Source organism: Rosa chinensis, chromosome 4, assembly GCF_002994745.2.
Source record: "Rosa chinensis cultivar Old Blush chromosome 4, RchiOBHm-V2, whole genome shotgun sequence".
Taxonomy (NCBI): Eukaryota; Viridiplantae; Streptophyta; class Magnoliopsida; order Rosales; family Rosaceae; genus Rosa; species Rosa chinensis.
In genome coordinates, this window is record NC_037091.1 from 65828161 (window position 1) to 65838786 (window position 10626).

Consider the following 10626-nt stretch of genomic DNA (forward strand, 5'->3'; position numbering starts at 1 on the left):
CCTTCTTCTTTTTTTTTTTTTTTTTCCCTGCTTCTATCACACACAACACACGTGTACACCCACACACCTCTTTCTCTCTCCCTCTCTCCATTCTATATATCCATCATCAGTCTAACTCTCTCTCTCTCTCTCTCTATCTGTAGGGGAAAAAAAAAAAAAAAAAGTAAGGAGCTTTCTAAACAAGACTGGCCACAACCTTACCTGCTCAAGGGTGGTCAATGAAAAAACAAACCTACAAAGAAAGAAAAAGCTCCATGAGAGAAAAGGAAAAAGCTTAGCTAGCTATAAAGCTCTCCCTCCTCAAAAGCCTCTTAAAGCTTAAAGAAAGTTGATTGCAGAAAGCAAGAGCTTTCCCCCCTCCGACCTCTTCTCTCTTTCTTTCTCTCTCCATTATCGCCTCTCCTCCTCCTCTTCTGAATCTCCCTCTCTCTCTCTCTCTCTCTCTCTATCTAAAGCTGAAACCCACCCACTAGCTTATTCCAACTGCTGGCTGTACAAGTGTAGGGATTGATTTGCTTCTCCCTTGGTTAGTTTCATATAGTGGACTTTCACAACAAACTCATTCCACCCTATGTTGGCCAACAACAACCACACCAACACTAGTGCCTCCTCTGCTGCTCCTTCTTCTTCCTCTGATCATCATCATGCCTTCACTCCCTTAGAAAATGGAGCAGCAGCAGCAGCAGCCACAAACAAAAGAAAACGCCGACCGGCCGGCACCCCAGGTACGTACCTAATTGATCAATTTGATGAATCAGCTAGACACATGCATCCCTAACTAATCGATTAAATTTCAGATCCGGATGCGGAAGTGGTGTCTCTCTCCCCGAAAACGTTACTGGAGTCAGACCGTTACGTGTGCGAGATCTGTAACCAGGGGTTCCAGAGAGACCAGAATCTGCAGATGCACAGAAGAAGGCACAAGGTGCCGTGGAAGTTGCTGAAGCGGGAAATACAGGATCAGGTGAAGAAGAGGGTGTTTGTGTGCCCGGAGCCGAGCTGCCTCCACCACGACCCTTGCCATGCGCTCGGCGATCTAGTGGGAATCAAGAAGCACTTCCGGCGAAAGCACAGCAACCACAAGCAATGGGTGTGCGACAAGTGCTCCAAAGGTTACGCCGTACAATCCGATTACAAGGCCCATCTCAAAACCTGTGGCACCAGAGGACATTCCTGCGACTGTGGCCGTGTGTTTTCCAGGTTTCAAAATTAATTTCTCATTCATTACAGATTAAATTCTATTAATTTCGTCCCCAAAACGCCAAAATTATATAATTATTATGTAGTTGGTGTTGGTCAGGTTCATTTGTATTTTTCAATTATTTACAAAACGCCATTACTCCATATTGTAGGCTTGAAATGGCTATGTAGTCTCGTCCTTCATTGAAACCCTAAACCCCCCCCAATAAAAAGCAGGTGTGCGAATAAGAACAAATCTTGAAAACCCCCATAAACTACTGTAGTAGCTTGTTGGTTGGTTTTCCTCGAAAATTGCAGCAGTATGCAGAAGGTGACCTCATCCTCATGGTTTGGCTCTGTATATGATCTGGGCTGCCCAATGACTCTGCAGCAGCATTACTGTGCAGTTCCCAAGAACAGTTTCCATAGATTGGCTAAAATTCAAAATTCCTTATCAAAACCTTCATAACAGTGTTTAGTATTTTAGTTAAACGCAATTAGTTTATTTTGATTAATATTTTATTTAGGTGAGTAATTAATTAAACCTAGTCATTTATAATCCATACCTGAGAATGTGAGATCCTCTTTCATTTTATATAGATTTGCTTGTTGGTAACCCTGCATGAAGAGCCTATGTTCTTTCTTTGAGATTATGGGCGGAGATCTTGTTGCTCGTAATTAATTAGTATTTAAAAAACACTAAGATATATATGGCTATACATTATACCATGTTTAGTTTTAAGGATGATCTATATAGCCAGTTTTATCATTCTAATTGTTTGTCGTTTGTTTCAACAGAGTGGAGAGTTTCATTGAGCACCAAGATACTTGCAGCGTGCGACATGTTGTCCGGCCAGAATTGCAGGCACTTCAGCCGGCGGCGGCCTGCTCATCACGAACAGCGTCGAGCACCAGCCCCTCCAGCGATGGCCATTTCAGCATTAATAATAACAACAATGCAGCTCCTCCATTGCCCGGATTACCAGTAATGCCAAAGCCAAATGACCAACCTGTTGTGTTTATAAGCTCTCATGAGGGGCATGATGGTAATCCTTCCACTTCTAACCACCAACACCAACAGCCACGAGAACAAGTGCTGGAGCTTAAACTCCTTCCATCGTCGGACACACAAACCTCCCCTCGAAACGAAGACGAAAACTATGCAACGCATTTGAAGCTTTCCATAGGCGGCTCATCACGCGGTGGTGATCAAAAGAATGATTCGCCACGAAGCTCATCAAGAGAAATGAACACAAACATTGGTTTTGGTGGTAGAGCAAGTCGGGAAGTGGCGAGGCTGAAAGACTTTGCCTCCGAGGAGTTGAAGTTGGCCATGGCGGAAAAGGCCTACGCCGAAGACGCTAGAAGAGAAGCCAAGCGGCAAATAGAGATGGCGGAGCTGGAGTTCGCAAACGCAAAGAGGATCAGGCAACAAGCGCAGGCGGAGCTTCAAAAGGCTCAGCTACTAAAGGAGCAATCCACCAAGAAAATCAGCTCCGCCATTATGCAAATCACTTGTCCATCTTGCAAGCAACACTTCCATGCGAGTAATCCTAGTAATGCAGTCGGAGTGGGACCCTCCGTCGACGAGACGACCTCCCTCGGCATGAGTTACATGTCCTCCGCCACAACCGAAGGAGAAGGAGAACAATGAATCAGTGATGATTACCACCACAACATGCACTAGCTGTTAATTGAAGGGCATTCAATTTGTTTGTTTTTTTGTTTTTGTTTTCACATGCAGCAAGGCTTATCTAAGCAGATCTCATTATCTTTTTTCCTCTACTTTTTGTCAGTTAATTATTGTTGCTGTAGCAGAGTAGGGGAAGGGGGTCTTTATTTTCTGACCACGGTTGGGGACTCCGTTAAAGTGTTTGTAATTGGGTCCTCTTGTATTTAATATTTTTCAAAAATTCAGATAAAAAAAGGGAAGCGGGTGACTTTTACAGGGTTAATTTGCTTCACGTACGTACATTGAGGAAAACCAAGCATTATATATGTACGTACGTAGACTAAGAATGATCGAAAACAAAGGAAAGTAGCTAGTAAATGCTCATGGGTCCATCCAAAAATAGAGTGAATCATAGGATTGAGATCATGAAGCTAGCTCAAGAAATTTGAAATGTAGTAGCCATGTGGCTCTCTACTGCTACATATATATATATATATATATATATATATATATATATATATATATATACATTCCAAAAATTAACCATACATGCACAACCACCCTAATTATAGCCCTATGACCTAATCTCACTGGTTTTAGACCCTCACTAGTTTTAATCGGTGTTCTGAATCCAGTTCCCGATCATTGCATGGTTAAAATGTCTTGACATTTTCAATCAGTCCAATATCGTGAATCGCTTCCGCTATCATGTTTAGTTTGTCGTTGACAGAGACTGCATATATGCATGTCGTAGTTAATTAGCTGGGTAATTACCGGCCCAACTTACTTGGAGTTGAAAATTAGGAAGACGAGATTATAGAATGACTGTATTTTTTTTTTTTTTTGCGTTAGTTAACTGATTAAATCGTTTGTTGGGACCATTTTTGCCAAATGATAGGGAAAGCCGGAAATGAAGCAGCTTTCAACGATTGCTGACCTACATATACACATACACATGAAACCAAATTGAATTGAATTGAGAGAAAGAGAGAAAGCAGGGTAGTACTGCAAGTGTGTGAGAGTGAGAAAGATGGAAGGTCGTTTTCTGAGCATTTGTAATCCTTATAAATGCTTATAAAAAGGTAACCATGTTTTTCAGTGCCACTGTTGGACTTGTTCCTCTCAGGCACTCGTCCCTCTCAACCTAATTAAAACAATTCACACTCAAACTCCCTCCTTCACTCACTCCATATATCTCCCTGGACTGGATCATGTCATTCATGTGCATCTGTATTATCATAAACTACGTACGTACAACTTCATCCGAGAGAGAGAGAGAGAGAGAGTTACTTCTACTTTATCAGATCAATCAGGAGAGGAGGAAGTGAGCAGCTAGCTAGAACAGTACGTTCTAAACAGCTAGCATACAGAGCCAAAGTTGAATGATATACATGGCTAGGTCAATAACAGAGCCATAGACCAGTTGACCCAATTCAATGATATAGAGGAAATGAAAACTGACTGTATGTGGTTAATTACTGGTTTTCCTTACACGATCGAAAGCAAAGCAAAAGCGAAACAAAGACGAAGGTGCAGAAAAAGGGTACTCTTTTCAGCTTATACATATCTTCTTTCTTTGGTTTTCTTCTGCCTTGGCTAGTATAGCTAGCTTTCTGCCAAAAATTTCAACTTTGGGTTGGAGCTTTTGTTCTCTCTGGGATCGCAATGTTAGGACCACGTGCACTTCATCTCAGCTTTGCTAGCTTAGGTTGGTGTTGGTTTCTTTCCCACCTTTTAATGTTGGCTTCCTTTTTTGTCTAGTGGATTAGCACCTACCACAGTTACCGGTACGGTACATATATGGTAACTTCGCACGCAGTTAATTAGGAGGAGTACTAGCTTGGACGGATGGGCTTTGCTTTGCAATTGCCCTGCTTTTGAAATTACCCTCCTGGCTCTTTGCGTGTACCTGCTTCCACTTTGCCTTTTATCTCCTTTCAACAGTAAAGTGAATGCAGCTAGAGACAGGAAAACAAGATATGTGCTTTAACTTGGGTGAATAAAGGTGTCATGCTTACCTCATATATACTACATGCACACCATTTGTGGATTACAAATATAATGAAAGCAATATGTGTGTTGAGATAAAGTCATAAGATGCATGTCAATGCATGTCAAAGACATACAGTACAAAGAGATTATTCAACGAATTGCTTTAAATAAACGAAAATTTTAACAATTACAGAATTTAAAATAAGTTAAGGAAATTCTCTTTCATTTAACATGTAGGGGAGAAATATCTAAAGAAAAATTCATATCTATGAATTTGACTCTTGTCGGCTTGTATCAAGGACTGAAAAATCGATAATATCCTTGATATTTCCCTTTTTTTAATGTCTCGATATATCTTTGATTTACCAAGAGAATATCGTGAGAAATTTTTGAAAGTTTGTGATATTTCCTAAAATATTCTAAATTTTCACGATATTTCCTGAAATCTTCGAAATTTTCTTGAAGTTCCTGATATTCTCCTGAAATTCTAAGAGCTCGCGATATGTGAGTTGGTTAGAAAGTATTTTGACCAAAATTGAAGCTAAATTTTGACGAGGTTGGGGTTTGAACCTGATACCTCGTGAAAATTAACCATTGTCTTTATCCAATCCGATTAAACTGTATAAATTTATAGGGTCTTCTTTGAGTCTTTTCCCTCCATGCTTATAAATCTTTTGATTATCTAATTTGCTAACTAATAAACATTTGGCTCTATTAAAAAAAAAAACTTTTATATGTATTTCTATGGACCATTTTCTATTTTTTTTGTTTGTTTGAACTTTGAAGACCAATGTTTATTTTAACATATCTATTTAATTGTAAAATATTATTATAATTAATAATTAACTCTCCTAATCTCCTATTTAAGTCATTTTGAGATTTCTCATGTAGAATTTCATTTCCTTGTCATGTCGGTTTATCTTATTATACTCTAAATTACTACAATCATTATATAATTAAGTTTATCAAACACTTTTTTTGAAATACTATAGGGAACTGATCATGTAAACATTTTATGAAAATTCATTAATGATTTCCATGTTACTTACTAAATTTCCAGTAGCCTTGTATAGGAAATATGGTTTATGGAAAAGCCAGTAGCCTTGATTTTACTCTTTCTATTCCTTTTCACATAGCAGTTATCATTTTTCCACTCATTTGTTTATCTTTCACCAAGCTAGGGTAATCCCTTTTCTTTCTTTGAGAAAAGAAATAAAAGAAGGCCACCACACACATGTTATCTTGTTTAAAGAGGCATGGCATCTTTTTCACACAAATGGAGACAAAAACTTTTCTCTCGTTTTCCAACATGTAGCGAGTGGATGGAACTTTCCATTTCACCCATGCCACCTTACATGGAGCGATCGAATCAGGTATAAAACGAGTCGTTCTTCCTTTTTCCCAGTATCCAAAAAGCACACTACCAAAAAATGTTGGCTTAGTCTCCATGAAATTCAAGATGCATGGAAGGTTGGAAAAAACCGGAAGATGGAGATAAAAAGATAAGAGCTAGTGATAATGTGTAAAACCACTAATTTTGTGTGGAGAGTGGCCCATTCTGCACTGTGCTCTGTGCTCTTTGCTCTCTGTATATAGATAGATAGAGGCACTATGTAGAATGGTAGATGTAAGATGGGGGATCGTGGGGTCTTGTGACCCTAGTCGTCTCAGCTAGCTGACTGCTCCTAGAGCTACCAGTTATAATGCAGCTCTCAGTATTATGATTCTGATTTCTGGGGAATACAGTACTTGCTCAGATTCTTACAGATTTGTCCGATTCTGAAACTCTCATCATTCTCAAATCTAACCCATTAATTTTCTTTAAAAAGAAAGACCTAGACCAAGCCCAACACTATACCATTGGTATGGGCTGGGCTTATTTAGGTGGGTTCCTGATTGGGCCTTCCTCGTTAGGAAGGATTAGCCCATTGGATGCTGTCATAAGACATATGATACTTGTAATAGTTATATGGCCTCCTGAGTAATTTTATTAAAAAAAAAAAAATCAATTTTGAATGGAAAATTTCCTAGTATAGGTCAATGCTTCATCTTATATAAAAAAATTAGAGTTTTTCTATTGGAACCTCCATATTTGCTCATTTGACCTCTCATCTCTTTAGACCTCCTATTTGCTTTTTAAGAAGTAAAATTTGCTAAGTAAACATCTTTTAAATACCTAACTTAACCTTACTCATAAAAATATATATATTTTGGAGCATTAAAGATGAGTTTTAATGCTCCCATAATTATTTGTTTACCACATAAGAAACTTGACATTGTTCAAACAAACAAAAAATCTGAGATAATTATTAAAAAAAGATAGTGTAGCTAATTAATGGAAATTTATCTAGGGTTTTTCAAGCCTACTATTTCATGCTTAATTATGAATTTTCAAAGCTTAGTTTTTATGGTTTATGGTTGCATGCTGGATTTTAGATAGGTTGCAGTATTAAATTTGTTTATACTCTGTTTTTTTATTATTTATTTTTTGTCTTATATGCCACTTCACAAACTTCTTATGAGGGCTCTCTATCCCCTGTTTCATGATCTCAAGAGAAAGACCTTTGTCTATTTTTTTCTCTCTTACATCATAGTTTTATTTTTATATAATTCACAAGGTAATTTTGAATGCATTTTCTCTTGATTTTTTCTTCTTCAAAAGTTTTTATAAACAAAAAAAATGAGAAATATGAAATGAGAACTAAAATAGAAATGAATAATTAAAGTAGTAAATGTGTTTCAATAATTATAAATCTATGCAGAGGGAAAAAGTATTTTCCTTATTAATTTGTTGTTTGTAACCGTCTTTTTGTATAAGGATACATATGTCATTTAATAATTAAAAAATGAGAGAGGTCTAGTAAGTAGATTAAGAGGTCCCAATAGAAACTCTAAAAAAATTAACATGAAATGCTAAATTTTAAGATATATTGATTCAAGCAAATACAATTTAAAATTACAAAGATATATTAATTTGCAATGAAAAAGTGAATGATATATGCGCAAACCTCCCTTTCTGTATGACAACAATTTGTATGAATTTGAAAACAATGCCGTACAGATGGATTGACAATGTCAATATAACACGATATATGTTAAAGAAGTACATAGCTCAAAATGAAACATGAAACATCCTAATTCTTTGTGGAGGACTATAGCATATTACTCATTGAAAACAAAACAAATTCCATATCTAAAATCTTACGCAGATATATAGAACTTGAGTGTAAACAAAATTTATAAAATTTGGCATATGGAGATTCATAATTTTAAGATGGCTTCGAGGGCCAATTTACTAGGAAAATATATGATTATCAAGTTCCTCCTTGGCCCGGCGCTGCGGCTGCGGCCGTGGCCGGGGCTGGGGTTGCGGTTGGGGTACTAGCTCGTTGATATCAATATTGTATTGCTAGCTGGACAGTGCCAGAGATGAAATCATGGATGATGCTGCCATACAGAAGAATGCCATGAGCAGGAAGGATGCCGAGAGTATATATATACATGTAATTACATGTTAAAGATAAGAATCGGATACCTCTTTTAATTAAATCAGAACTAAATTATACTTATCGAGATATAGAGATAGTGATCGATCGTCACGTAGCTTGTATTTGAACTTAATGATACACATATGGCTATAAGTCTATAATCGAGATATAGAGATAGTGATCACTCATCTTGTCCAACATTTGGAAAGGCCAGCTTTTTCTCATCTTCTTTGTGTGAAATAATTTATCAAATCATCAGTCACCTTTCATGGACCATGTAAAGTTGTCACATATGTAAAGGACAACCTACCTAGCTCGTTTAGACGTGCCGGCCACTGCTTTATAGAGCAGGTAGTAACTTACTGCATGTGGATTGTGGATAGGATCAATCATCAATGGAAAGCATAAGCATTCCGAAGTTGCCACTGCTAGCCTCCCCAAGTAGTTACAGTATTCCGGTGCAAGGTCTAGGAACGGCTGTATATCCTTTTCCTGCCTCTGAACAAAGTAGAGAAAAAGAAGCCATTCTCAGTGCAATCAAAATTGGTTACAGACATTTTGATACGGCAGCGGCTTACCAGACTGAGCAAGTTCTTGGTGAAGCTATCGGCGAAGCTATTTCTCTTGGCCTCATCAAATCCCGGGATGAACTTTTTGTTACTTCCAAGCTTTGGTGCTGTGATGCACACCCTCACCGTGTCCCCCCTGCCATTCAGAACACCCTCAAGTATATATATGTGTATTTCATTTTCAATATTAATGAATGTCATTACAACTGTTAATACCAATTAGCTAGGCTATTATGAAATGTATTTGTGCAGGAATCTGAGATTGGAGTACCTTAACCTTTATCTGATTCATTGGCCTGTGAGTTTGAAGACGTACAGGAAGCTATGACTTTCCTGTTAACAAAGAGCACCTTCTTCCTATAGACTTTAAGGGGGTGTGGGAAGCCATGGAAGATTGTCAGAAGCTAGGCCTCACCAAGTCCATTGGAGTCTGCAATTTTTCATGCAAAAAGATCCAAACCTTGCTTGCCGCTGCCAAAATCCCTCCTGCAGTCAATCAAGTAATTAATAATAGTACTTAATTGGTAACCAATTAATTAGTTGAGAGGCCTGATCATTCTATGATTTTGCATGCTTCTAAATTTAGTACTGGATCATGCATACATCTACATATCCATGCTTAATCAGCTAATTTGTTTCTTGTTAATCAATTAATTTGGTAATTATTTTGTCAAGGTGGAGATGAATCCACACTACTACAACTCTTAGCAACAGGCACGTTCATGATTCGTGGGTATGAGGGTCAAAGGCCACAGTCATACATGTCTATAGAGTAAAGCAACTATGCAGCCACTTTCTTTGCGGTCAGTGCTCTGTAGAGCCGTATCTATTGCCGAAACAGACACAAACTCTTCAAACGTGACATGATGGGTCCCGCAACTGATGCAAGTGGTCGGCTTCTTTTATTTTATTAGTACAGGCCACATTTGCTTTCTGTTCGTGTGTCTTCATAAACAAATATATTTAAAAAAAAATACTGTTGATCAATTTATATTTTTTTTTCATAGCTGCAAACTACATATTTGATATTTCCATCAACTGCCACAAAGGAATAATGCATACCAAACAGCAATACATAGCAAAATAACTCCAACGAAGTTCATTAAACCAGCAATCCAAAGAAAGAGTTACACACTGGAACAAGCAAAGGAATATTTCACAAGAAGGAATATAGGATTTCCTTATATGATGGCCTCGTTATCATGACTTGAGCATTTCTACTAAATGACTTCAAGTTCTGGTTAAGCTCCGGTGACGACTTCAACTTCTGCTTAAGCTCTGGTGACAACTTCAACTTTTGAAAATTCTGTATATAAATGGAAGTTCTAAATATGATATCTAAACAAAAAGTTGTTACTAAAATATAGAATAGCAATTACAATGAAACATATGAGCACCAGAAATCCAGTTGCAACAGATCGACTGGAGTTGCCATGAATATAACACCACCTTCAACTTCAAACTTTTCTACGACTCGGTTAATTCCTATGATGCACGGAAACGCGAAAATGCCCGCGTTTCCCGTATCGAAACGGGAAACGGGTCGGAAACGAGTCGGAAACGCTCGGAAACGCTCGGAAACGTGTATCCGGGTTTAGAAACGGTTTGGAAACGTCCATATCCAATGCGGAAACGCCAGAATGTAAATAGGAAACGTGGAAACGTCCTAAACCGAGCAAAACCCGAACCGATTTCGGTTTCACGATTCTTCGGTTCCATTTGTGGA

The 10626-nt window shown here is 38.0% G+C and overlaps 1 protein-coding gene and 1 pseudogene across 1 annotated transcript; both read left to right on the plus strand.

The window, feature by feature from the left end:
- The first annotated feature begins 136 nt into the window (after positions 1-136).
- Positions 137-2964, plus strand: LOC112200096 (zinc finger protein SHOOT GRAVITROPISM 5). Its single transcript, XM_024341115.2, has 3 exons — positions 137-725; positions 798-1200; positions 1978-2964. The coding sequence occupies exons 1-3, from the start codon at positions 572-574 to the stop codon at positions 2831-2833; spliced, it is 1413 nt and encodes a 470-aa protein (XP_024196883.1). The 5' UTR covers positions 137-571; the 3' UTR covers positions 2834-2964.
- A 5752-nt stretch (positions 2965-8716) lies between these two features.
- On the plus strand, positions 8717-9887 carry LOC112197986 (annotated as a pseudogene).
- Positions 9888-10626: the final 739 nt, after the last annotated feature.

Excerpts from the sequence above, each read along its gene's own strand:
- LOC112200096 (XM_024341115.2), top strand. The coding sequence starts at position 572 with ATGTTGGCCAACAACAACCACACCAACACTAGTGCCTCCTCTGCTGCT. Across the intron at positions 726-797 it reads CCGACCGGCCGGCACCCCAG|ATCCGGATGCGGAAGTGGTG; the intron begins GTACGTACCTAA and ends ATTAAATTTCAG. Across the intron at positions 1,201-1,977 it reads TGTGGCCGTGTGTTTTCCAG|AGTGGAGAGTTTCATTGAGC; the intron begins GTTTCAAAATTA and ends TTGTTTCAACAG.